Source organism: Cotesia typhae, unplaced genomic scaffold (assembly GCF_013202065.1).
Source record: "Cotesia typhae breed Kobodo isofemale line unplaced genomic scaffold, CoteBio_Ctyphae contig_48, whole genome shotgun sequence".
NCBI classification, from domain to species: domain Eukaryota; kingdom Metazoa; phylum Arthropoda; class Insecta; order Hymenoptera; family Braconidae; genus Cotesia; species Cotesia typhae.
The window spans coordinates 6,305,319-6,330,970 of NW_027423756.1; the positions used below are offsets into that span (position 1 = coordinate 6,305,319).

The following is a 25,652-nucleotide window of genomic DNA, read 5'->3' on the forward strand; positions in this document are numbered from 1 at the left end:
GAAAATCATTTGAAAATCATGAGGCTGAAATTAGTAGACGTTGAAAAATTTTTTAGTTAATCAAATTAGAACTAAAAAAATATTTTTTTAAAATTGCAGTCATAGTTTTTCAAATTTTCTGCATGAGAAATTTTTTTCCTACTTTTTTTTTTTAATAAGAAAAATTATTAGATGTCTGCTAATTTCATTTTTATTAAAAAATTAATTAAATTGAAGACGTCACCAGTATTTTCAAGAAATCACTCTAAATAAATAGTTTTATCAACAAATCAACAAATATTAACTTAATTAATAATAAATTACTTGAATTATACGCAAAGGTATTTATATTAATTTAATCATCTGTCTTTAAGTTTAATTAATTTAAATAAAAGTAATTAGAAATTTAAAATTAATTTTGTCATCTTTGTTGTATATTTCAGTACCCCTGTTTTTTTTATTAAACATTTTTATCAAATAATTTTTAGATGTCGGTTTACTTAATTTTCATGAGTGTGAATTTAGCAGACATCTAACAATTTTTTAATAATTTATAAACAATTTATTTGTTTACAGAAAAAAAATGCATATGGAAATTTTTACAAGTTTTTTCTATGCAATTTTTTAGATTTTTTTTACAACCATTAAGTTAAAATTAATCTACAAATTCACAAAAATTAGCTGTCTGCTAAATTCACTCTCATTAATTCTTATAATTTTTTTTCTTGTTTTTTTACCGTAATTTATTAGTTACAAAAATTCTTAACACGATCAAATATCTGGTAAATTAATTTTCATAAAATAAACTAAGCATATAGAAAATTATTTTAGAAAAATTGTTTAAATAATTTTTTAGAACTTCTGAAGATGGAATTTTTTTTAATAAATTTTTATTTAAAAAATTCTAAAAATGATCAGATATCTATATTTTAATATAGACACAAATTTACCAAAAAAAAGCACCCTTGCCTGTAAGAAATATCCGTGGCTACAAGAAACTTGGAGCAGAAGGTAAATATTATTTTTTCTCCCGTTCAATTGGACTGCCGGTTAATATAAAAAAATCTGAAAAAATTTGAATAAAAATAGTTGGCAAGTTAAAAAAATTTTATTGGCTATTTTTGCAGTCTCTAGTGTATCAGCGCTTTCCTTAAATTAATTTTTGTTTGATGATTTTATAAATTCAATCTTCTTTCATTTTAAAAATAGTTTACTATCAAGTCAATTAATTAATTTACTCAAATAAAAGTAATTAAGTATATACATCTACTCCGGGAATTTATTTGTATTTATAATCAACATAAATATAAAATGCGCTTGCGTGCTGTTTCCATGTGAAAAGTTTTTTCTGACAACTCCCTTCACGACAAATAAATTTTCAAAAAGTAAGCAATTAATTTACTATTTTATTATTAAATAAAATTATTAAAACTATTGAAAAAAATTAATTATATTTATAAATTGTTCAACAGATAATTTAATTGCTGCCAAAAAATGGTGAGTGTAAATAAAGAAATAGTTGATGAATTACGAGAAAAATATTTAAAGGTTAGGAAATTACTTGACGAACCGCAAGATGACCATCCTGAGGGACCCGATTGTAAAACAAAAAATAAAGCCGTGGGAATATTAAGAGAAATGCAAATGAAGCTCGAAAATGTAATTAATAACTCCGTTGAACAAGACATTGAAGTGATTGGTATGCTGTCAATCGTTTGGTTGAACATAGGAATAATTTTGATAGACAACGAAGAATTGAAAGAAGCTGAAGAGAATCTGATGCGTTCAGTTGAAATTTTAAAAGGTCATGAACTGGAATCTGAATGTGTTTTACCTTCTCTCAGTGCATTCAATCAATTGGGCATAATCTGGTTCCAGTGGGGTGAGTATGAAAAGTCTAAAGCATTCGTTGAGAAGTCTGAAAAGGTTTACCAGGATTTCAAAAGCATCGAGCCAGCGCGTGAGCCTCGAGGTATGTCTGATTTATTTGGCATTGACAACAGTGAAGAGCCAACTCCCAAAAATGTTTTGGAAAAATTACACACTCTGACTCTGTACTACATCGCGCAAATTTACGGCATTTGCAAGGATCACCAGCGTGCTGCCTTTTACTGTCACATGACACTGCAGAGGCAACTGGAGCTCGACGACCTCAACTACATCGACTGGGCACTGAACGCTGCAACCTTGTCACAGTTTTTCATGGAGCGTAAACATTTTTCACAAGCTCGTCATCATCTAGCAGCTGCTTCTCATATTCTTAAGACCTACGAGAATTCTTTGATTGACGATGTAGGCGAAAACGCCAACGAAGAACTGAAAGCTGCTAAATGGGAGCAATTTCGACATCGCAGCGCCGATGTCGCCAGATGCTGGGCCAAGTATGGGATCCTGCTGATGAGCATGTCCAGGGATCGGTTGATTGAACGTGCTGATAATGTTGATGATGAGAAAGAACCCAAAGAAGACAACAAAGCTGAAGACGCCGTGGACATCGAAACACTGGAGAGCATGAAATTTACAAAGCTCGAGGAACCTATCCAGTCGATCGCTGAGCAAGTGACTGATCAATACTTGCTAGATTTTAACGATGCTAAAAAAATTTTTCTCAACGTCCAGCAGTGGCTAGATCAAGCTAAAAAATTCTACGCTTTAGAAACTCATGCTTCGGATTATGTTTACATCATGCAGGACATGTCGCAAGCTTATAAATACTTGATCTTTTTTGAGGAAGATGAAGGTCGTCAGGCAAAAATGCATAAGCGACGAATAGACATCTTAGAATATGTTATCAAAGAACTTAATCCGCGATACTATCAATCGGAGTGTCGGCAACTTTGGATCGAGCTTGGAGAAACTTATTCAGCGATTCTAGACATTAAGTTAGATAAACTTCGGACGTCTGATGAACGGCCTACACCTCATGCTTTAACAAAAATAAATCATCTAAGTAGATCTGCTATTAAGTATTACCAAACTTTCTTGGATTCACTCAAAGAATCGGAATCTTCGCCACCGCTTAAAGAATTTCCTGAAGAATTGGTTCGTCCCGCGCTGTTCGCTTACTTTCACTTGGGCACGCTGTACAATAAATTGATAACGCCGGATAAGAATGCTCAAATTGAAAATATCATGAACAGCATCAATGCTTACAACTTCTTCGTCGAGTACTGCAATTCTCATCCGGATGCTGCTGAATTTATGAAAGTTGAGTTGACTGTTTGCAAAGATCTTGCTAATTTATTGCCGCTTAAATTAAATAAACTCAAGCAAACTATGTCAGCACCATGAAATAAATTTTTTATTTGTTTTTTGAAAATTTTATTCTCAATACAGTGTTCAAACATGGTCAGCTTTCTACTGTGCTTTATTCGCACACAATGTGATATAATCTTAATTTTTTTATGTAAAAAATTTTAATGATTAAGCATTATTAATTAATAATATAAATGTAAGATGAATATTTTGTGAAACGACAGAAAACTAAAATTGTTAAGGAAAAAAAAAATAATAGTAATAATAATAATAATAAATGATGTACAGTTTTAAAAAATAAAACTATTATTTTCACGTTTCCATGGCTTCCATAGACGAATCTATCATAGGAGTATCAACTGGTGTTTCCATTGGCTCCACAATTTGTTTTTTAATACCGTAAAGTTTTTGTAACTTTTCGTAGTGCTTTGCTTCCTGTAATTATAAATACATTTCATTAAAAAATAAATATAACACGGAGAAGAAGAATTTTGCAAGCTTTTTATACAAGTATTTTGTTTATTTTTAATAATTTATTATTATTTACCTTTTCATGTACTGAAGGACGAATTTTAGTGAAAGCAGAATCAAAGTGCCGCATTGACACTTTAGTGAGTCCAGAGTTATTAATCATTGATTCTCTGAGTGCCTCAATACCAGCCTCTCGTACTAATGAAGCTAAGTCAGCTCCAGTGTAACCGTCACACTTGTCACTTTTTCCAACAGCCTCCAAGTCCACGTCATCTTCAAACTGGGGCCGTGTTCCATTCTAAAAAATAATATTTTAGTAAATTCAATTAAAGTTATTATAATTAATAAAAATGTTTATCAACAATTAAAATGATTACCTTAGTCAAAGCTTTCAGAATGTCAACTCTGTCAAGGGGCGTAGGGAAACCAACATAAAGAATTTTATCAAATCTTCCAGGTCTCATTACAGCAGGGTCGATAATATCCGGTCTGTTGGTAGCAGCCATCAAATAAACTCCTTTTCTACCTTCAATACCGTCCATTTCAGTGAGGACTTGGTTAACAACACGTGAGGTTGCTGAATTATCACCCTCCGTTCTTTTGGGACACAGAGCATCGAGCTCGTCAAAGAATATCACACATGGAGCCGAATTTCTAGCCCTAATGAAACATTGTCTTACTGCTTTTTCGCTCTCACCTACATACATGTTCAGTAGCTCTGGCCCTTTGACAGAGATGAAATTAACTTCTGCTTCATTGGCAATGGCCTTAGCCAACAGTGTTTTTCCACACCCGGGCGGGCCACACAGCAGAACTCCAGTGGGAGCCATAAGCCCGAAAGCCACGAAGTCATCGGAATGTTTTACTGGTGCAAGGATTGCCATTTGTAATTCTTCTCGTACTTCTTTCAACGACCCAATATCTTTCCAAGTAACATCAGGTACTGTAGCAAAACCTTCACGCTTGGACGAAGGTTGAACGGAACGATAAGCGACCTCAAAGTCAATATTTTCAATGCGCAAATCAGCTAAACGTTCAGGTGACAGAGGGTTTGTGTCATGGAGCAGCTGTAACAGATCATCCAAATCACTGAAGTTTGATTTCGATGGCTCAGGTGCTTTTGGTTCCTCAGTTGTGTTTCCGTTAGTCAAAGGTACTGTTACATCTGTACTAGTACCCGGTGACGCCATATTAACTTCCTCAGGTACAATAATTTCAGGTTCTGCAGGAGTAGCACTTTGATTAGTTTTGTCGGTTTCAGTTTCTGTCTCAATAGGCGAGACAGTCATTTTATTACTATCTTGCTCTGTTTCCACTATTGACCGGTCGGTGGTTGATTTCTCAGGTTCTTTCTCAGTTGGTTCATCAACAGGTTTTTCAGTCTCTTCTTTATCAGCTTTTTCGGGAACTTTGTCAACCAATTTGTCACTCGAGGTCGTCAAATTAATCGCTGAAGTTTCTTTTTTCAAAGCTTTGAAAACTCTATCGACAGCAGCAATAGCGGCTTCACGAAGAAGCGCTACTAAATCAGCGCCTACGAATCCTGGAGTGAGCGAAGCTATTGTCTTAATATCAACGTCATTTGCTAAAGATAATTTGGCAGCATGAACTCGTAAAATACAGGCACGCGATTCTTTATCGGGAATGCCGAGGGAGACCTCGCGGTCGAATCTACCAGCTCTTCTCAAAGCCGGATCCAATGACTCTGGCCGATTAGTAGCACCAATTACTAAGACTTTTTCACCATTTTCTTTGGTACCCAAGTCGTCTAAACAGGAAAGTAGTTGAGCAACCATACGCCGTTCCATTTCCTTTTGTGCGGTGGCACGATGAGGCGCCATAGCGTCTACTTCGTCTAAAAATAATACACAAGGTGCTGTAGCGATAGCACGATCAAACAGTTCTCTGATTCGAGATTCGCTTTCTCCAGAAACACCGCCTACCAGCTCAGGTGCTGCGACTTTTATCAAGGGAATGTCTAATTCACCGGCTACAGCATGAGCTATCAATGTTTTACCACATCCCGGAGGACCGTGAAGTAAAAACCCTCTTGCCGGCAACACTCCTAGTTGTTTAAATATCTCTGGGTGTTTCATGTGCACCAGAAATTTACAAACGTCTTCTAGTACTCTTTTGTTACCGCCTATGTCTGCAAATTTAACTTTGGTCTCCACTGATGCTTGGCTTTCTTTTTTTTTCTTCAGTATCCCCGAAGGACTACCATCGGCTGTTTTTTCTCGTGGTCGTTTTCGAGATTTGTCTGGCCCTGATGATTTTATTTCTGAGGATTCCCCAGGCTACAAAATAACAAACAAATTATATAAATACTGTTTTCAAATTTTTAATTATTTTTTCATATAACTTGCATTGAAAATTGTTGAGCCAACTGAAACTAGTCAATTTCAGACCAATGCAACTGTTGCCGGGCAGAAATCAATCATTTTCTGCCCGCGAGATGAAGTTGCAGCTTTATTTTCAATTCTATGAATCATTTATTTATTTTATACCTTTATAATTGTCATTATAACCGTTAACTATACTGACATATTATAATTTTGTAACGAAGCATAAATAAAAATGGCAAAAGAAAACTATTCAATTTACGAATAATATTTAATAAAAAATAAACCATTACTTTCTTTAATTTATTTCGCTATTCGTCTGAAACGATTTAGCCCAGACATTGAAACTAGCATTTTCAATGCAACTTATATGAAAAATATAATGTGTGACGTGGAATGAAACACGAATTCAGACCAAGTGATGCGCTTTACTCGGACAGGCAACTTCACTCTGGTCTGAAATCATTTTGTTTCATCCCTAGTCACACAATATACTATTAATTTAAATATAAACAATTTACTTTCTGGTGATTAATATCTTCTTTCTTAGTTTGTTCAGATTTCGACGATTTTGCCTTAGAGCCAGAAGTTGAACTTTTAGATCCCGCTTTGCCTAAAGTCTGTTCACCACTCATAGCAAACTGATGACTCTTTTCAGGCGCGATATCTTCAACTTTCTCAGAATCATCGTCACTGCTAATATCAATTAATTCCTTGTCACTCCCGTTACCGTTCATTTCATCGACTGATTTTTTGTACATTTTAATCAGCTCTCTGCCTAGTGTGTCATTTCCCGGTGTGTCTGACTGAAATAAAATATTAAATTCATTAGACTGACTCAAACCATCAACACCGAAACAAATATTAATGATAATTTGAATTAATTAAAAAAAAAAAAAAAAAAAAAAAAAAAATGCTAAATCAACAAGTACTCAGATTACTTTCGATACTTGTCTAATCATTTTGATAAAAACTGTAACAAAATATACCTCAATCTCAACTTCATCATCATATTCATCCTGTCGTGAAAGCGAGTCTGATTTCTTGGAAAAACTCTCGGTGATTTCGTCGTAGGCACGACGTACCAGGGCGCGAAATGCTGAACGCTTCTTAGCTCGGTAATCGCGGTATTTTCTCTGCAAGCTATCAGCCATTTCATTAACATCGATGTAAACTTTGTCTTCATTTTCATATAAGTACTGAAAGAAAAAATAATAAATAATAATTAAAAATTCATTGATTTAATAATTAATTATCAATTATTAAAAATAAATATTGTTAGTGTTTCAAATGTTTGGTAAACAAATGAAACAGAACTAACGCCATTGGTATTTTTAGGTTAGAAATGAAAAATATTTAAAAATTACCATTTGCACCCGAGATATTATTTGTGGATCTCGCTGTAAACGCATCTGATCATCCATTTGACTTTTATTACCCATTGGACTCATAATATCCTCGTTACTGACTCCCTGAAGGGGTATTATGTCAATAGATGAATTAAATTTTCTCATTTTATTCATATTTGAATGATCGAAATATATGACGTTACAATTTTATAAAAATTATAATTTTATCACGTGACTGATAAAATTGTTTTTATATACTATCCAATAATGTTTGGTATTAATTCAGTTAAAACAATAATCAAACCATTATTTATTAACTAGTACTTAACATATATGATTATTATTAAATGTAACTATTGGTCTACGCAGTTTACAGTTTACACTAAACCACTAACCGGCAATGAATTTTACGCCGGCGACTTTTATTTGTTACATACGCTACACGTATACACATCTACACACATTTAACGTAAACCCTAAATATATATGAAAACATATATCGTTTGTATGAGAAATGAAAGAGGAAAACGAAAACGAAATATTACATTTAGCGATGTTTACATGTAAAAACATCGTGTAGAATTCTCTGCAAGGCTATTGGCTGACAACAAAGCTTCACATTTCGACAAACTTCCGACTATAGAAGTGTTATAAGTTTTAATTTTTGCAAAAGTCCAATTATTTTCATTAATAAATTAATTTATAATTTTTTAATTATAATTAGAATAATTTTAAAATCATTACTCAGTAGAAGAAAACAATAAATTCTACAGTTTTAATTGTTGTTTTGATTTTCATAACTACCACTAGTGCCGCCAACGTCGCTATCAACCGTGGAATAAAAATGGTATTTCTTTTACTTCGAGAATCAGAGCATTATGGTATGTAAGGGATATAATTTTATATTTATTTGTAGTTAATTATTTTTCCCGATTGGTTTGAGACGAAATAATAATTAATTAGCGTTTTGCGATTAATATTTTTTATAATAATCCATTTTTTTGAGAGTAAGTCGAGCTAAAGAGCTTTGTAACCTGCATTTATGTTGTAGTGACACGAGCACATGGTAAAATATTTAGTTAAATTTTTATTTAGAGTTATTACAATTATTTTGTTAAATTAATTGAGATAATAATTTTTTAAAAATGTTTGAACCTTTTTTTTTAATTAATTTTCGCCGGATATTTTTTAGATATTGAAATTTTTTTTTACATGTGAAGTAAGGTTAGGTTAGCGTCTTTGTTAATAATTTTATTGCTTTTTATTTATTTTAGATTGTTTATACTAGATTATTGATAAATTTTTGTCAATTTTATTTGTTAAATTTTATAATACTGAAGTTAGCGGTCAGCTGTCAGTTTTAAAAAATTTTTTAACAAATTAATTACAATAAAAAAATGCTTCTAAAAATTTTCACTTGTAATTTTTATTAATTTTCAAATGTGAAATTTTTTTTTAATAATTTAATTGTTATAAAATTCCAAGAAAAATTTTAATATCTGTCAACTTAAGTATTATTGAATTTTTATTAATTACATCTTTATTTTTTACAGCCGTTCGGACGATTCGTGCAGACGGGCCGTGTATGCCTGGTTAACGATGGTGTCAATAAAGGAAAATTGGTCACTATTGTTGATGTTATTGACCAAAACAGAGTAAGATAAATTTATAATTATTAATTATTACTTACAAAATTTTAAAAATAAACAAAATTTAATATTTATGTTTATTAAATAAATTACAATATAAAATCATGATGAACCTTTGTTCTTGATAGGAATTGCCGGCTGACATTTTACTGATGTCTAACAAATTATCTGAGATTATATCAGTATTAAATACATTTGATTTTTTTGATTATTTAAAAAATTAATAAAGCTGTTGATTACAGGTTTTAGTCGATGGACCTCAATCTAAAATTCCCAGAGGCCAGATGAGATTGAGTGAACTTCACCTCACAAAATTCCAATTAAAGTTCCCATTTACTGGATCTACAAGAGTTGTACGCAAGGCTTGGGATGCTGCGGAGTTGGAAAAGAAGTGGAGTGAAACTGTCTGGGCTAAGAAAGCCGCAGCCAAAGCAAAGGTAAATTGCGCATCAACTGTTAATCCCTATTTTTAACCACTGATATTTAACTAACATTATTTATAAACATTATTTTTTGTTTAGCGTTTGACACTCAGCGACTTTGACCGCTTCAAGTTGCGAAAAGCTCGTCAAATCCGCAACAAGCTTAGATCCGACGCTTTCTTCAGGTTGAAGAAATTAAGCAAGAAAACAAAAAAAGGAGCAGCAATTAAAGACTCTAAAAAAACAGAAAAGAAATCCAAGAAGTAATTTGATAAATACTTCAAATAAATCTTATAAAACTTAATTTTATCTATTTAATTTCTCAACCTGTCATTAAACTTTATTGTTATCAAAATGAACTAAATACACTCAATTAAAAATATTCAACTCTACAAATAATTCTTAACACATTAAGAATTAAGGATGATTCATTTTATTAAAGAATGTTACATATTTTTATTCGAATAAAGATTATACAATAATTACATCATAAACTTTGATCATACATTTAACAAATTAAATTATATAGATAAAGTTTCATAAAAAAAAAAAAACTGGAAAGAAAATTCAAAAGAAATAGTTAAAGTATATATTTACGTATGATCGACTAAATATCGAATTTGTTCTTGATTTGATTTCTTAAGTATATTAATATTTATTAAATGGAATTAAAATTTTTCATTCTAATAATTTCTTATCGTATAAGAATTCACCAAGTGGACCATGAGTGTCCATCATTTTATCGAGGGTTGAAATTTTTCCAGCGAGCTCGCGCTGTCCTCTGTATTGCTCTTCTAGGAAGTCGCTAGTCAGCCAATCAACAAGCTGTGATAAAAAAAATAAAAATTAAATTAATATAAGATGATAAATTATTAAAAGTTTATCTTATAAAAAAATTAGTGATAAACTATAACATGATCTTACATGATAATCGTTAAAGTTGACATCAGCTGGTGCTTCGCATTTTTCAATTATTTTTCTGATGCTGCGAGTGACACGTGTTTCCAAGCTGAGCGCTTCAGTAAGAGCCTTTACTCCACTGCTCCATTCCCCGGCAATTGGTTTCTATTGATTAAAGGCACGAAAAAATTTAATTAAATTATTAAAATGTATAATGGTTTACTTCAATAATAAGGACAATTGAATAATAGACTAACAAATAAGCACAGTATTACTCAATTCAATGGCAATAATTATCTATTAATAAGGATATATAGAAATATACTGTGATTATTACTAAGAATTGACAATAAAAATAATTCACGCTAAAATTATTATTTCTACTTACCAACGGGAACTTGAGTAATTTACTGACGTCACTGGTAAGCTGTCCACGCATCAACAAGTACTCGATTATTTTGATAGCGTGCTCACGTTCTTCGCTTGCGCTGTCGAAAAAGAATTTAGCGAAGCCAGGACGATTGACTGAATCTTGAGAGAAATGGGCTCCCTGTAAAAAAAAGAAGAAATGTATAAATTTACATATTTATAGACTGATCAAATAACCAGTTATTAAGTAATCGAATTTTGTTTAAAATGTGTAAATTTCTAATTAATTCTCAATGACATTAAAGTTAGCTGTCACTTGACAAGTTTTTAATTTTATCCAACAATTGAATTAATTCTAAAAAATCGTTTTTAAAAAATTGCATTTCCAATTTTTCAAAATTTCTAAATGTCAATTTTTTTTTTGCTACAATTTATTTGTTAACAAAATTATTAAATATCTGCTAAATTAATTTTCATGAATTCTCATTCGTATCGAAGATATACAGCTCGGGTTAAGAGCCGGTCCTTATGATTACAGCTTTTTATTTCTCTTCTAAACAAAGAAGATTTAAAAAATAAAAACGCTCTGCTACGTAAAAGTTTTTTCAATTATTTATTTTATATCAGAGCGTTTTTATAGAAATTCTCATTTGTTTAGAAGAAAATCATAAAACTGCAATTAGCTTTTTCATCGCGAGTGCAAAAAGGATAGTACCGTTTCTCGCCGTGAGTGCAACGGGAGAAAAAGATGGGATCGGCTGTTAAATTATCGCCAATTAGGGCTCAATTATCATATGAATAAAAGTAAAAAATAATACCATCGCTAAGTAAGTCATGGAAGCCTCAATTTCTGTTTTTACTTGAGCTTCAAGCATCTTGGTACATGGATCAACCATGTCACGCCATTCAAAAGGAAATTCCCCTGGTCTTAACGTACCTAAACATTAATAATATCATTATTTAACTATTGTTCATTTATCAATGAAAAATTACGATTATATTACACATAGCCAAGAACTATTCGACATAAAGCGTACTATTAATACAATTGACTCAAGCATGAGCAATAAAAAAGTACAAAGGATGTTTTGCTTTTATTTGAAATACATATTATCATTTAGATAATACACTTTAACACAAAGTAGAATATTTTATTTATTGTTTGTTATAATTGTATAAATAGTTTATAAATAATGACTAACAAATAATAACGGTTTTGATAAGCTTTCGACCTTTGGAGTATTATATCGTTAGATATTAACGCCCACTTATAAAAATTGTATCATTTTGATTCATTTATAGATAATCAAACAGGTCATTATGATTAATGAAAATATTTTTTTAGAAATAAATGTCATTTATATAATCGAGATATATATTCTAGAATCAAAACCCAGACTTGGTAAAAGTATCAATTATAAATTCACTGATAAATCAGTAATCACTTTAATCAATTAATTAAAATTTATAATTTTTAATAATTAAATATTCTATTTATCAAGTGCAAATATTCTCAATTCTTTACGGTATCAATTTAATCAGTAAAGAAATAATTTTTTTATCGCCAGTACTTAAAGTTTTAATATCGTCCTTTGTTACTGTATTTTTATTATTTATACAAGTATTTACCCAAGTTGGTAAACATTTTTAACTTGAAGTAAATTGTAATAAATGCAACAATTAAATTAATATCGTAATTTCATATCGCAGTATTGTTATCAATTTGAGGAAGACAATTTATTTTTATAAATTATTCTCTGTAAATACTCATGATTATTTATCACTATTGAAAATTATCTGCTGCAATAAAATAAAATAAATTAATAAAACAAAGAATGTTGATTATCATCATACTGTAAATGCACTGGCAATCTAAATTCATTGGGATCAATTGTGAAATATTACCATAAATAAATAAAATAAAATAAATTAAAAAATTGTAAATAAATTTCTTATAAAACAAAAAAGTATGAGCATGAGTCATCATTCTGGAGTTTTAAGTTAAAATTGAAAAAGAAAGGAATGAAAATAAATAAGACGTTAATCTTGTTGACAATGAAGATGATAATTTTAAAAACAAAAATAAAAAAAAATTACTCACATTTTAATCCATTTCCCAAGGATGCATTTATGCAACTTAGTGCAACAATTAAGGCACACAGCACCTTCATGATGACAATTAAAATAGCTCAAACGTTGTAGAAAAATTAGTCGCAATAAAGTTGATGGTTTAGAAGCGAGTAATAGAATGGCGATTAAAATCTCCAAAGGTATTTTTTTGGTTTTTTTTTTCTAGCGTCTCTTCTATCCTCTGGTGTTGAAGCAACCTTTATACACACTGGTACAGAAGGCTCTTCGTTAACAATTTTCAACCAACAAATATCAAAGAGCTGAACAAAATGAGCTGGCCATTAGCCACTTGAATAAACAAAGCACGGTGATTATATATTATCTCCAAGTCACAACGTCTAACGCGGTAATGTCTCAACTCTGAAACTCAGTATACAAAACAGGATTTTTAATACACTTATATATATATATATATCTATATTTATTGCAGATAATATAGACAAATAACATTCGCGCATGCGTCCATCAAATATCGGACTGGTGAAGCAAGTGATGTAGGTTCTCGAAGCTCTAAGGCACTGCCGAGGAAGGACAGAGAAAATTCAGTCGTAATTCGTCAGCAAAACCGTCTCAATCTAATAATTTACCAGCTATTTATATTATCAGATTTGTCTTCATCAATTGTAAGTATCGGTCATTATCATTATAATTTTATTTCATTATTTATAGTATTGATACGTTGACATCACCCAATTGTTTATGCCAATACTTGACTCTGCTTTTTTATCTGCGTATTTTCTATATTTTGGATCATGATCTTTTGTTCGTAAGCTAAAGAGATAGCGAAGTTTTTTTTTTTTTCCTCGATGAATCATTTATAGATTAGAGATACACATACTTTTTCCACTTTTATTTTGTCTTTATGGATTAAATTAAAACAATAAATGAATTTATTTATTTACTCTTTTAGAAATCATGATCAAGTTTGGAGTATTACTGGGACTGCTTTTAATAGGCGTTTGTTCTGGTGAATTTTGTTACAATGATGTTGAAGCCGCTTGTAGTCCTCGTCCACTCACTGGCGGTAATTTTATTTATTTATTTATTTATTTATTTACTAATAAAAAAATTTTTTTGTTAATTGAGATTTTTTAAAAATTTTTAAAGTAGTTTGTTGTTATCTGGTGTCACATTTACGAAGACTATCATATTATACTGATATAGAATACACTGAAAGTAACAGACATTCAAGATTTTACTGTTTTGATAAAAATACATTAAATATTTATCAAGTATAAATTTAAATAAATACATATGACTTTTTATAAGTTTTGTTAATGTTAATTAATTTAGCAGCTATTTATTAATTTTTTAACAAATAAATTATAGCAAAAATATATGAGAAAAAAAATTAACATTTAGAAATTTTAAAAAATTATGAATGCAATTTTTTAAAAATTGTGTTTTAGAAAAAATTTATTTTTTAAATAAAATTAAAAAATTATCAAGTGGCTGTTATCTTTAATTTCATGTCTTGTTAATATTTTTATGATTTTTGGTCAAGCATAAAATTTTACTGTAAACATTTTACAAAAAAATTTAGTTATTATTTACAAGTGGGGTCAACTCCATTTTCGGCCATAATTAGGTGAAAAATTAATATTTTTCAATTCTGCTTGTTTTTACGGTGCATTTATAATAAAAAAATGCCATGAAAAGAAAAAAATAAAAATTTCAATAACTTTTTTGCCTTCAAAAGTTGGAAAAAAAAATTGCCTTTTTTATCAAAAATTTCATGTTTTTGGATAAAATTTCTATTTTATCTTTTTTTTTGATGATTTTGATATATATATATATATATATATATATATATATATATATATATATATATATATATATATATATATATAAATTGTAAAGTACATAAAAAACGAACAATTAAAAAAAAAAATTGAACATGGCCCAACATGAGTTGACCCCACTTGTAAATGATTTCCGAACATCTTTCGATTGATTGTTATTTTCAGAATAATTGATAAATATATTCAATGACACATGACATTTATATATTTTTTATCAACAGATGGCACAATGCTAAGTTGTAATGCGAAATATGGTGCAATTGACCAATTAATGGTTGACTTGCAAAGCTATGCCAATGCAAACATTGAAACGAGCTTTGAGTACTTACTCATGTCAACGCACTTCGGTAACTATGAAACAAACCGTGAAGGATTCAAAGGTCTTTACCGCAAAATGTCTGACAGAGCATGGGAAAATGCTATAGACATTATTAAATTCATCACCAAGCGCGGTGGAAAAATGGACTTTAATCAGCTTCCGAGATTCAAGCGAACTGTAAGAATAAGGAATATGTTTTTTAACTGGCGACACATTTTAGATTTTTTTATTCTTTTATTTTTTTAAATCTCCAGGGCAAGGAACAACGTGTCGTTGAGCTTTCTGAAATCAGCAGCTTGGCCAAAGCTCTGGATACCGAGAAACAAATGGCTGATGAGGCTATCCGCGTTCACGGACAAGCTCAACACCATACCAAACTTGATTCTTCAGTGGCTCACTACATGGAAGAACAGTTCATGGAACCACAAGCTGAAACTGTAAGAACTCTAGCCGGACATACTAATGATTTGAAGCGTCTTCTTGGTGATAATGACGCTTCGTTATCAATATTCATGTTCGATGAGTACTTGAAAAAAACTTTGTAATTTAATGATCAATATTTCTAAAAATTACCTTCAAAGTTATTTATGATAGTTCATATAAAAAGAAGAAAGTTTTATTGATTAATTATATTAATTTATGTTACAACTACTCTTATCATAATCAATTTGTAATTGAGATTAAATGCTATCTGTTCTTTATCATAAAATTTTTTTTTTCTTGTAACAATTGTATAGATCAAATATATAAATATATATCCATTATAAATCTGTAATTTGTTACAAATTAAGTTTATTTGATATTTTGATAAAAATAAAATACTTTAAATTAAAACCATGTTGAGTAGAGATTAATTACGAAACTATTGTACTATTTATTTATCAATGATACTGAAATTAAATGACATCTACTGATTCTCCAGCATTTTTTAACAAACAAATTATAGCAAGAAAATTTTATTTAAAAAATTTCATTTTTAGAAGCTCTAAAAAATTAAAAATGAGATTTTTATAAATAATTTTCTATGCCTAGTTTATTTTTAAAGAAAAATTAAAAAATATTCAATATTGATAAATATTTATCAATATGTGGATTTTTGGCCTTGATATTTTGCACAGTAAATTGATAAAATTTTGAGAATTTAAATTAATTTTTTAAATAGCTAAAATTTGAAAACTTATGAATTAAACTAGAAATTAAATGTCATTAAATTGTTTTAACTTTTATCGACAGTTAAAATCTTTAAAAATTATCCATTGAATAATGGAATAGATAATGAATTAGAGTAACAAGATAAAGAGGGAAATAAATCGTTATAAATTTATCACTCCAACGCTTTTAAATATTTTATCTAATTTCTTATGTTATGATAATATCATTTTATTTGAATGAAAAAGAAGAAAAAATGAAATGATAATAAAACTCCTACATCAAAATAAAATGTATCTCACAATTCTCACCACATCCTATATATATGTAAATATATATTATGTATCGCAACTTCAATATGGCGGCTACCGTTGTCATTCACATTCCAGAGTTGGAAAGGTATCCTCCCCCTCTTTGCTCAACTCTCTGTACACACGACTGAATATTACGAAAAAAAAATATATACAGTGATATAATTTATTGAGAATTTATTTATCTATCGTTAAATGACCGAAACATTAAATTAATTGGCACTAATTATCATCCAAATAAAACATTAAGTGATATTAGATATTAATTGCTAATTTATTATTATTGTTGAGTACATATATACTTAAACACGTACATTATTTTTTATGTATTACTGTGTAAATAATTTTTTAACATAGAAGGTGAGTAATTTGACGTGTACAATTTAAAAGACAGCTGTCAAAATTACTGTTATTCAATTGCTGTGATAAAACTATTTAATAATAAATTTTTTATAATTTTTTTAAGTACTTAGACTGATTTTAATTGTTAAAAGTCGTAATTGAAGTGATAATTTATTAAAATTAACGTAACCTTCTATTGTTAATTGATAATATGTGATTTTACATTTTGTTATTACGTTGTGCATACGTTGTATTGACAAATTAGAGATGCTGAGAATGATACTGATGTGATACTTTGTGTTTTTTTTATTTCAGAATTCGATAAAATAAAATAAATAGCTTTGCCTTATATGTTTATATTTATATGAGGATTTAGTAAGCTAATATGAGTCACAGGTGATGAGTATAAATTTAATTGAAAATTTATCTAATAAAATAAACTGGGACTTTGGCTGTAAAGCTATCATCATTCTATCAGCATTGGAATTGGATTCAAATTTAAAAAAAGTGAGTTCCGAAAATAACATTATATCTACCGACGAGCTGGCCCTTTTAGGAAAGCTGGAAGAGGCTAATAGGTAATAATTTATGATTTATAAATAGCTTTTAAATCCTCGAGAGTTTTAATGAGAGCATAAAATAAAATTTTATTTTTAAAAATATTAATAATTTTAGGCTGATTGAATCAGATGTAAAGTCATGTAATTCATTACAAAGTAATCACAGCAGAAAAAGTTCGGAATCATTTGCAACCCCGGCGTCGGGTTCTAGCGGTGAAGATGAAACCGCAGCCCGGCGCCACACCCCGACTGACGGCGAGGTTGATGTGTGGAAGCGATGGGGTCACATAGTCGCCGACTGGGAAAATTATTGGAGAAAACACAAAGATGTTATCAAAGAATTGGTCAAGCAAGGAATACCTCATCACTTTCGGTAACACGAAAGCTGAGAGCTATTAAATTTCACTTATTACTGTATATGTATTTAAATTAATTACCTTAACTTGTGATAATAATATTTATTGCAGAGGTATCGTATGGCAGTTGTTGTGTGGAGCACACGATTCACCGGTTAAAAAACAATTCGCTGAATACATTAAATCGACATCAGCATGCGAGAGAATAATTAGAAGAGACATTGCACGAACATATCCGGAGCACGAATTTTTTAAAGAAAAAGATGGGCTTGGGCAGGAGAGTTTATTTAATGTTATGAAGGCATACAGTCTTCACGATCGTGAAGTCGGGTATTGTCAAGGATCTGGTTTTATTGTTGGTTTGCTACTGATGCAAGTATGTATTTATTAAATTCGTGTTAAAAAATTATTTTATTGCTTTTCGGGATGATTTCTTAGCTCTCAATTTTATTTTCTCAGAAATAATGTCTCAATACAAAGCTTTATGAAAGCAAAAATAATAATAATTTACAATATTAAAAAAAAAACTAATATGTAAATTATAGTTTTTAAGTAATGATATATAATTTTTAAAGGCACAAAAAAATAAAAATAAGAGAATATTTTAATCAGAAATATTTAACATAAAGTATTTTTTGTATTGAGAAATTTCACAAAGAAATGACTATTTATTTTTATTTCATTAAAAATTGTATATAATTAAAATTAAATAATTTATTACAGCAAATGCCTGAAGAAGAAGCTTTCGCTGTTTTAGTAGCTCTAATGCAGGAATACCGTTTAAGAGATATGTTTAAGCCGAGTATGGCCGAACTCGGTGTCTGCATGTATCAATTAGAACACTTAGTAGCAGATACGTATCCGGAATTATCAGCTCACTTTACAGCTCAAAGTTTTCATACATCAATGTATGCTTCTTCATGGTTTCTTACATTATTTACAACGGCATTAAGTCTGCCTCTAGCCTGTCGAATTTTTGATGTTTTTTTAATGGAAGGCATGGATATTATTTTTAAAGTCGCTCTGGCTATGTTGGATCTGGGAAAGGATGATTTACTCAGTTTAGATATGGAAGGCATGTTGAAGGTACAGGTTTATTCGCGTATCTTTTATTCAAATAAAATCAGTGGGACATGTGGATAAATAAAATGTTTTTATTTCGAATTATTTATTGCAAGCTTTTATTAATCTAATTTTTTTTTTTTTTTTAGTTCTTTCAGAAAGAGTTGCCGGGTAGAGCTGAAAACGATCCAGATGTACTGATGAATTTGGCGTATGGGATGAAAATAAATCCAAAGCGCATGAAAAAGCTAGAAAAAGACTACACGGTATTGAAAATGAAGGAACAAGAGGAAATGGTTGAACTGCGACGACTGAGAGCCGAAAATCGATTATTGCGACAGCGAACAGAGCTATTGGAGGCTGAGTCTGCTGAACTGGCAGATAAACTCGTTAGGGGTCAAGTATCGCGCGCTGAGGAGGAAGAAACGACTTTCGTTGTGCAGAGAGAACTAGCGGCTTTGCGACACACTCATCTTGAGACAAGCCATCAACTAGAGCAGGCTCACGAGGAATTGAGATCGCTATCGATGCTTTTGGAAGAAAATATGTCGTCTAAACAGTCGTCTATTGATGAAATGAGTTTAAAGGCCGAGGCATTGTCACAGAAAGAAGAAATGGTCGAGTGTTTGCAGCAGGAGTTGGTGCGTGTACGGCTGCATGAAGCTGAGAAAGACGCGACTATTAGGGATTTGAGAGCCAGGATACAGGAATTGGAGCAAGATAAAAAAACTTTACGTGAATCAACCCCGGATAATTCTGTCGCTCACTTACAAGAGGAATTGATAGCTGTTAAACTGAGAGAAGCTGAAGCCAATTTGTCATTAAAGGTTTTTACTTTTAAAAAATAATTATTTTAATTTTAAAATTTTGTCATTGATATACACATTGTTATTAATCTAGGATCTCCGGCAAAAAGTTGGAGAGCTGAGTACTGCCTGGCAACGACATTTACAAGAACACCGGTCGGCTCAATCAACCCCAGCTGCTGACTCAACGCCGAAAAAATTGCTCTTTTGGGAGAACCGCGGACATGAAATACAAAAATTGGAAGAAGATCTGATGTCATCGCGTTTACGTGAGATGGAAGTACTCACCGAAGTCAAAGAATTGAGGCTCAAAGTTATGGAGCTTGAGACCCAGGTCCAGGTTGCGACAAATCAACTTCGTCGTCAGGATGAGGGTGAAAAATTAATTCGCGAAGAACTTGAAATATCCTCGGCTAAAATAAAGGAATTGACTAGCAAGTTGCGTGAACAGATGCATAAATATTCCGACTTGGAGTCCAAGATGAAAGACGATACGATGATGGCTCGAATCAGAGATGCTGAACACGCTCAACATGTTGCTGAATTAACGCAAAAAATATCCTTACTCGAGTTGAAGGTGATGGAAGCTAATAAACGGATTAATATGAAAAATAATATAGTACAGAATTTATAGCGGTAATTTATTTTTTTTTTTTTTTTTTTTTTTTTTTTTTTAGAATGAAGAAATGTATGCAGAGGGTGAATTGAGAAGCAATCTAGATGACAGTGATCGAGTACGTGATTTGCAAGACAAAGTTGCTGAGCTAAAAGCAGAGGTAATAATTATATTTAAAAATAATATTCTATCGGTAATAAATAAAATAAACTATAAAAAAGTGGTTACTCGTTTATATTTGTTTATTAATATTTATTAAGCGTCGTAGCGTCAACTATACATCGCATTCGTTTGATAATACCCGGTGACAATATTTAAATTTTATTGTTGTTTTTATCTTTCTTTAAATTTATAGTTCCCCACGCCAATAACCAGTCCAGAGACAGAGCCTTGGCGGTGGCTCGAGTAAGTTCAAATCTATCGAGTACGTGTAATTTTGCCAATATATCAATTTTCAATGTTACTTATTAATTATAATTACTTTCAATTATAACTATAACAAAATTATTATTTTATTGGTAGCTAGACTAAAAATTATACCTTCAATATATTTTTGTAATTTTTTATTTTATTTTATTTCATTTTTCTGAGACATTTTCTGTATTTTGTGGAAATTATTTATTTTTATTAATTAATTGTATTGGTTAATAAACCTGTACATTAGATAATTAGTTATCCAAGCATTTAAAGACTCTATTAGACCCTGTAGCATGTTAGATTTTTTTTTTAATTTACATAAGTAGCATTTATGATTGATAGCTGATATATTGAACGAGCTGAGTAAGCATGTTGCTTTGATGTTTTAATCTTATTAATATATTTAATAATTTTAAAATATATGGTTTTATTATTTTTTATATTTTTTAATTTATTGGTAAAAATAGATTTAAGAGTAACGAGTGCGATGTATGTAATTTTTCCTGAGTAGAAGGTATTTTATTTTTAATTATTTAATTAGTCAATTTTATTGCTTAGTCTGTTTTATTGTCTAACGGCAAGGTTTTATGAATTATTATTAATAATAGAAATTTTATTGTTGAATCATAGATCATGAGATTGAAAAATAGCAAATACCAATGGACTGGGTCAACCGAACGAATTGGACGGAATACTAGTATTGATACAGACAGTGAATTCGACGAACGAGATCTGCGAATTTGTCTTCAAGATCAACTTAATAATGTAACGATATCCGATTCATCGAGAAATTAAGATGAAAAAAAAAAAAAAAGAAAAAAAAATATATATATACGAGATACATATTTAACATCAAAGTTTTTATGTAAAATAATTTTACTGCATACATACTTTGATGTTGTCATATAGTTGATTTATCTAAAGCATTAAATCTTTATAGGATGCGTGTATGGCGCACAATACAAAGTATTGTATCAATGGCACTTAGTGTTTTTTAGAGTAACAAAAATTATAAATTGACGAGATATGGACGAACAAAATTGGTAATTAATCCAAGTGATTGGGATACTTAAAAAAATATCATGATAAATCTATTATTAAAACTATTTTATTTTATTCTTTGTTTTTGTCTTCTTTTAATTTTATTGTTTTAAATAATAATTATAGTATGTTAGGCATTTTGTTATACAATGTTAATTGCATTTAAATGAAATTTTTTATAAATACATACAAATAATATATAATATAAAATATAAATTCAAATACATTCTATATTATATTTTAATAATTTAACTATCCTTTTAAAAAAAGGGGCCAATTAATTGTTTACCGATTTATATTTAAAAAACAAAAAAACTAATGTTGGCAATTGTTTATGTGCTCATCTTCTGCTACTTTTTAAATTACTTGCAGTATTTTATTTGACAGCAGTTATAATTTTATAGATATTTATTAATTTTTCTGTCTATTTACATAGATTTATGAGTATATAACTATAAATAGTTAGAAACCTAGACCCGTTTATTTATTGACGAAAATTTGTAGATGCAAGTAGATATAAATCTTAAAAACAAAAAAAAAAAAGACTTAAATAATTGTACAAGTAGTATGTGGCAAAAAAAAAAAAAAATTATTGTAACTTTTTGTTTTGGTTTGCAATTATTATTATAGATGTATTTATTACATCAAGTAGTGAATGATTTGTCATCATTATTCATCTCATCCTGCGCACATGAATATTATTCAATCGCGTACTTACTCTGAAGTTCTAAATCATGGATCTAGAACAAAAATACAGCACGAGTTAGCATCTCATTAAATATACTGTCATCGATCATAAATTATTAACTAAATGTAGATGAAGAGTTGACAAGCTTTTTTAACGACAAAAATTAATAATATAATTATAAAAAAAAAAACTGTTCATTTTTTAAATTTACCTCTTGCATTTTTTGTTTTTCCTGCATCCCAAGATTGTCCAAAATCTCTTGAATTCTCTGTCGTAAATTAAGATTATCAAGATTTGCTATTTCGGCCTCTTGTTGCTGTTTACATTGACGAATATCCGCTAGCTCATTGTGAAGGATGACTAAACGTGAAGATAGTGAGCCTAGAACATTAATAATAATTATCACTTACTTCTGTAAGATAGGGAAAGAATGACTGGACTCTATAAATAGATTATAATTTTATAAGAGACATTAATAATTTGATTTAATTTAATGAGTTATTTCAACTATCTAAAGAAATTATTCATCAATTGTAATTAAATTGTTCTACAAAGTCATGAATGACCACTATTACTTAGTAATAAATTCTCATGTAATTAGTCACCAGCATAAAGCTCTACTTCTTTATGACTCATAAAAATATTTCAGCTCTAATAAATTTAACAGTTTGTTTTATTAGCGAAAAATAAATTAACAATATTTCGAAGGTCTTGGTGTTTTCACCTACCCCTTGACATTAAGAAAACTTTTATTGTAAAAGCCCTGATGCGTTATTATCAAGAGTGTAAAATTTAATATCATGCTAAACAAACTAGAACTAGATTTAAGTCGATGTCTCTCCCTAAAATTAAAAAAAGAATTAGCGTAATTAAATACAGAACGCTTACTATGTTGCAATAAAATATTTTAACCTTTTACCTAATAATTTTAAGACATTAAATTATCGTGAAAAACGCTAAACTATAAGATAAAAGATTGAATCAAGAATCTATCATTGTAATAGTAGAATAAATTTCTATTTTTTATATGTTTTTAAATATTTTGTATAATGTAGGATAATTTATCTAATATCTAGCTTTATGTATAGATGCTCTTACATCTCTATATCTAAAAAAACAAAAAATATACCTTTAGTAGTAGATATTGACGGTGATGAATCGTCTGGAATAATGTATTCCGAATGAAAATCTTCAATTTTGGGTATTTTTTGAACATCTACAACGTTAGGTTTGTTTTCTTGATCATAAGAAATCTGTGGTGGGAACATATCTTTACTAAATTCCGTGAGTAATTCAGTGCATGTATTAGTGTCCTGTCCAGAACGTTCGGAGAAACCGACCTGCATCGAATTCGAATCCGAAACACGACTATCCGCGGATATGCGGCTAGTTTCATCTAATTCAACATTGATATTAGTTTCTTCATCCTCATCCTCACTGTCACTAACAGCTTCACCGAAAATAAGGTGCTCAGCTGAAAATATATTTTAATATTATTAAAAATTAATAACAATATTTATTAATCATTGTCACGAATGATGAATAAACTGACAATTAACAAGCGTTGTTCCTTACCAACATCGACATTTTGAGATGATCCACTTGGATCTCGTTTACCCTTAACAGTGCCCGAATTAGATATTTTATTAGGCTTCGTGCTATCTTCATCCTCGCAGATAACTTCCCACTTAACGTCAACTGCATCGTTATCAACTCTCAACAATCTTTTGACCTCTTTTTCAATCTCAGGAGCCTCCACATATTTTTTCTTCAAAGTCTTTCTGAACCGCCTTTTTCGTATATTTTTTGTCGGAGGGGTTATTCCATGAGGCCACAGAAATTTTCTATCCACCTTATTTGGATCTTTTTTCTTTTGTCTCACCGGAGACTCGTCATCTGTTGTGTGATCGTCTTCCTCTTTACATATTAAAAGCTAATACAATAAAAAAAAATAAATAAATAACTAATAATTTAAATGACATTAAATTTAGCTGTCACCTGACCAATTTTTAACTTTTTTTAACAAATAAATTTCTTCTAAAAAATTATTTTTAAAAAACTGCATTTGTAGTTTTTTTTTAATTTCTAAATGTCAATTTTTTTTTTTTCCATAATTTATTTGTTAACAAAAATTCTAAAAATTATCAAATATCTGTTAAATTAATTTTCATATTATTTAATTTCTAAATCTCGAGAAGATAAAATTCAAAATTTTACCTGACAAATATCAGCAGTCTTGTAGAAGCTTTTGTTATCAATAGTTTTCATCGACTCAACAATCGTCGGCAAGTCCAAAACCTAAATCCCATTGATAAAAAAATATATTCGATTATAAAAATCTTAAATTATAACAGGATTAATTGCTAAAAAAATTATTAGATTAAATTCCGGTTATAAAAAAATTACTTTAGCATGTAGAAGCCAGTGATCAAACCTAACTTCTCCATATCTCATGTCATTTTCAATTTTAACTGTCAATCTATCTTTCAGAGGCAATCCCGCTTGAATGATTTCTCTTAATACTTTCGCTGGTTCCTAGAAAGAAAAAAAAAATCATCATAAGGATAAAACTTCTCAGAAAAAAAAATAGTATTCCAAATGACTCATTTAACAATAAAACAAAAAACAATAAAAAATAATTACCTCTGGTAAGCGTAATATAAACTGACTTTCTAGTTCAGGCTGCGGTTCCGTTGCCCGATTTTTATTATGATCTGCGTTATGTCTATGCATATTTTTTTTTTGTATAAATAAATAATAATAAAACTGTTATCACAAAATAACCCGCACAATCAGTAAGTTTTTTTAATTCTGTAGGTTACGTTTGTTATTTTTATCTGTTACTATATCTACAATCTGAATTTTATTTAGCAAACGTGGCAGGCATGTAGTAAGACGACGCTTTGTATTGTAAAGGTTGGCAGCTAATCATTAGCATACTTGGAAAATAAAATATTATTATTATTATAATTGTTGTTATTGTTATTATTATGAAAGAAATGAATGCATCTTTTTTCTTACTCGGGATGTCCGGTTGGCGCCGCATGCATCGAGGTCATTTGGATATTCTTTGTCCTTCTCTTCACACATTTACTTTCAGTGCATGTACAGTAGATCCATACATAGAAAAGTAACAACACAGCAAGTAAAGCAGCTAGGAGCAATGCAAATATAAATGGTAGATAGTATAAGTAGGAGAAGAAGGGGAAGTGGTGGATGAAAGCATTAGCAGCACTATAGAGCAGTAGCATCGAATATCGGCGTGCCGTTCCTTATGCCATTCGGGCGTCGCACAAACCCCCCAACAGAAATTTACC

The 25,652-nt window shown here is 30.0% G+C and overlaps 7 protein-coding genes across 10 annotated transcripts; 4 read left to right on the plus strand and 3 right to left on the minus strand.

Annotated features, from left to right (window-relative positions):
- Nucleotides 1–1,219: 1,219 nt before the first annotated feature.
- On the plus strand, nucleotides 1,220–3,272 carry LOC141529436 (KIF-binding protein). The gene is made up of 2 exons (XM_074245953.1): nucleotides 1,220–1,364; nucleotides 1,452–3,272. Exon 2 carries the CDS (start codon nucleotides 1,474–1,476, stop codon nucleotides 3,268–3,270), a length of 1,797 nt encoding a protein of 598 aa, XP_074102054.1. The 5' UTR covers nucleotides 1,220–1,364; nucleotides 1,452–1,473; the 3' UTR covers nucleotides 3,271–3,272.
- Smid (nuclear valosin-containing protein-like smid) lies at nucleotides 3,262–7,822 on the minus strand. Its single transcript, XM_074245951.1, has 6 exons — nucleotides 7,415–7,822; nucleotides 7,037–7,246; nucleotides 6,569–6,853; nucleotides 4,083–6,002; nucleotides 3,782–4,003; nucleotides 3,262–3,669 (listed from the first exon to the last, which is right to left on the minus strand). Exons 1-6 carry the CDS (start codon nucleotides 7,568–7,570, stop codon nucleotides 3,547–3,549), a joined length of 2,916 nt encoding a protein of 971 aa, XP_074102052.1. The 5' UTR covers nucleotides 7,571–7,822; the 3' UTR covers nucleotides 3,262–3,546.
- A 436-nt stretch (nucleotides 7,823–8,258) lies between these two features.
- Nucleotides 8,259–9,771, plus strand: Rpl14 (ribosomal protein L14). 2 transcript variants are annotated; one of them, XM_074247230.1, is made up of 4 exons: nucleotides 8,259–8,277; nucleotides 8,950–9,051; nucleotides 9,288–9,482; nucleotides 9,567–9,771. In XM_074247230.1, exons 1-4 carry the CDS (start codon nucleotides 8,275–8,277, stop codon nucleotides 9,732–9,734), a joined length of 468 nt encoding a protein of 155 aa, XP_074103331.1. In that variant the 5' UTR covers nucleotides 8,259–8,274; the 3' UTR covers nucleotides 9,735–9,771. The 2 variants fall into 2 exon arrangements, with proteins under 2 accessions (XP_074103331.1, XP_074103330.1); XM_074247229.1 differs by lacking the exon at nucleotides 8,259–8,277 and adding an exon at nucleotides 8,438–8,462.
- Nucleotides 9,772–9,884: 113 nt separating this feature from the next.
- Nucleotides 9,885–13,190, minus strand: Fer1hch (ferritin 1 heavy chain). Its single transcript, XM_074247228.1, has 5 exons — nucleotides 12,838–13,190; nucleotides 11,555–11,673; nucleotides 10,756–10,917; nucleotides 10,392–10,532; nucleotides 9,885–10,292 (listed from the first exon to the last, which is right to left on the minus strand). Exons 1-5 carry the CDS (start codon nucleotides 12,905–12,907, stop codon nucleotides 10,146–10,148), a joined length of 639 nt encoding a protein of 212 aa, XP_074103329.1. The 5' UTR covers nucleotides 12,908–13,190; the 3' UTR covers nucleotides 9,885–10,145.
- A 156-nt stretch (nucleotides 13,191–13,346) lies between these two features.
- Nucleotides 13,347–15,762, plus strand: Fer2lch (ferritin 2 light chain). Its single transcript, XM_074247227.1, has 4 exons — nucleotides 13,347–13,489; nucleotides 13,777–13,890; nucleotides 14,890–15,164; nucleotides 15,242–15,762. Exons 2-4 carry the CDS (start codon nucleotides 13,782–13,784, stop codon nucleotides 15,530–15,532), a joined length of 675 nt encoding a protein of 224 aa, XP_074103328.1. The 5' UTR covers nucleotides 13,347–13,489; nucleotides 13,777–13,781; the 3' UTR covers nucleotides 15,533–15,762.
- Nucleotides 15,763–16,049: 287 nt separating this feature from the next.
- Nucleotides 16,050–21,878, plus strand: Evi5 (ecotropic viral integration site 5). Of its 3 annotated transcripts, none has more exons than XM_074247189.1 (10): nucleotides 16,050–16,807; nucleotides 17,105–17,367; nucleotides 17,465–17,722; nucleotides 17,817–18,081; nucleotides 18,429–18,791; nucleotides 18,917–19,594; nucleotides 19,668–20,150; nucleotides 20,251–20,349; nucleotides 20,545–20,594; nucleotides 21,237–21,379. In XM_074247189.1, exons 2-10 carry the CDS (start codon nucleotides 17,189–17,191, stop codon nucleotides 21,241–21,243), a joined length of 2,382 nt encoding a protein of 793 aa, XP_074103290.1. In that variant the 5' UTR covers nucleotides 16,050–16,807; nucleotides 17,105–17,188; the 3' UTR covers nucleotides 21,244–21,379. The 3 variants fall into 3 exon arrangements, with proteins under 3 accessions (XP_074103290.1, XP_074103291.1, XP_074103289.1); XM_074247190.1 differs by having other exon boundaries at nucleotides 20,545–20,613; nucleotides 21,237–21,373; XM_074247188.1 differs by lacking the exon at nucleotides 20,545–20,594 and having other exon boundaries at nucleotides 16,055–16,807; nucleotides 21,237–21,878.
- Nucleotides 21,879–22,316: 438 nt separating this feature from the next.
- Taf7 (TATA-box binding protein associated factor 7) lies at nucleotides 22,317–25,495 on the minus strand. The gene is made up of 8 exons (XM_074247191.1): nucleotides 25,357–25,495; nucleotides 24,979–25,274; nucleotides 24,742–24,870; nucleotides 24,553–24,633; nucleotides 23,911–24,268; nucleotides 23,465–23,809; nucleotides 22,547–22,716; nucleotides 22,317–22,387 (listed from the first exon to the last, which is right to left on the minus strand). The coding sequence occupies exons 2-8, from the start codon at nucleotides 25,066–25,068 to the stop codon at nucleotides 22,346–22,348; spliced, it is 1,215 nt and encodes a 404-aa protein (XP_074103292.1). The 5' UTR covers nucleotides 25,069–25,274; nucleotides 25,357–25,495; the 3' UTR covers nucleotides 22,317–22,345.
- Nucleotides 25,496–25,652: the final 157 nt, after the last annotated feature.

What these genes read in the sequence shown, in the direction of transcription:
- Fer2lch (XM_074247227.1), top strand. Translation starts at nt 13,782, where the DNA reads ATGATCAAGTTTGGAGTATTACTGGGACTGCTTTTAATAGGCGTTTGT. An exon ending in TCCTCGTCCACTCACTGGCG is followed by an intron (nt 13,891 to 14,889) that starts GTAATTTTATTT and finishes TTTTATCAACAG; the next exon opens with ATGGCACAATGCTAAGTTGT. An exon ending in TTCCGAGATTCAAGCGAACT is followed by an intron (nt 15,165 to 15,241) that starts GTAAGAATAAGG and finishes TTAAATCTCCAG; the next exon opens with GGCAAGGAACAACGTGTCGT.
- Rpl14 (XM_074247230.1), top strand. An exon ending in ATGTTATTGACCAAAACAGA is followed by an intron (nt 9,052 to 9,287) that starts GTAAGATAAATT and finishes TGTTGATTACAG; the next exon opens with GTTTTAGTCGATGGACCTCA. An exon ending in AAGCCGCAGCCAAAGCAAAG is followed by an intron (nt 9,483 to 9,566) that starts GTAAATTGCGCA and finishes TTTTTTGTTTAG; the next exon opens with CGTTTGACACTCAGCGACTT.
- LOC141529436 (XM_074245953.1), top strand. Translation starts at nt 1,474, where the DNA reads ATGGTGAGTGTAAATAAAGAAATAGTTGATGAATTACGAGAAAAATAT.
- Evi5 (XM_074247188.1), top strand. Translation starts at nt 17,189, where the DNA reads ATGAGTATAAATTTAATTGAAAATTTATCTAATAAAATAAACTGGGAC. An exon ending in GGAATACCTCATCACTTTCG is followed by an intron (nt 17,723 to 17,816) that starts GTAACACGAAAG and finishes TATTTATTGCAG; the next exon opens with AGGTATCGTATGGCAGTTGT. An exon ending in TTGCTGAGCTAAAAGCAGAG is followed by an intron (nt 20,350 to 21,236) that starts GTAATAATTATA and finishes GTTGAATCATAG; the next exon opens with ATCATGAGATTGAAAAATAG.
- Fer1hch (XM_074247228.1), bottom strand. Translation starts at nt 12,907, where the DNA reads ATGAAGGTGCTGTGTGCCTTAATTGTTGCACTAAGTTGCATAAATGCA. An exon ending in CTTGGGAAATGGATTAAAAT is followed by an intron (nt 11,674 to 12,837) that starts GTGAGTAATTTT and finishes ATTAATGTTTAG; the next exon opens with GTACGTTAAGACCAGGGGAA. An exon ending in AATTACTCAAGTTCCCGTTG is followed by an intron (nt 10,533 to 10,755) that starts GTAAGTAGAAAT and finishes TTTAATCAATAG; the next exon opens with AAACCAATTGCCGGGGAATG.
- Smid (XM_074245951.1), bottom strand. Translation starts at nt 7,570, where the DNA reads ATGAATAAAATGAGAAAATTTAATTCATCTATTGACATAATACCCCTT. An exon ending in TAATATCTCGGGTGCAAATG is followed by an intron (nt 7,247 to 7,414) that starts GTAATTTTTAAA and finishes TTTTTCTTTCAG; the next exon opens with TACTTATATGAAAATGAAGA. An exon ending in GTCCTTCAGTACATGAAAAG is followed by an intron (nt 3,670 to 3,781) that starts GTAAATAATAAT and finishes TTATAATTACAG; the next exon opens with GAAGCAAAGCACTACGAAAA.
- Taf7 (XM_074247191.1), bottom strand. Translation starts at nt 25,068, where the DNA reads ATGCATAGACATAACGCAGATCATAATAAAAATCGGGCAACGGAACCG. An exon ending in ACTGGCTTCTACATGCTAAA is followed by an intron (nt 24,634 to 24,741) that starts GTAATTTTTTTA and finishes AATGGGATTTAG; the next exon opens with GTTTTGGACTTGCCGACGAT. An exon ending in GTCAATATCTACTACTAAAG is followed by an intron (nt 22,717 to 23,464) that starts GTATATTTTTTG and finishes TTAATGTTCTAG; the next exon opens with GCTCACTATCTTCACGTTTA.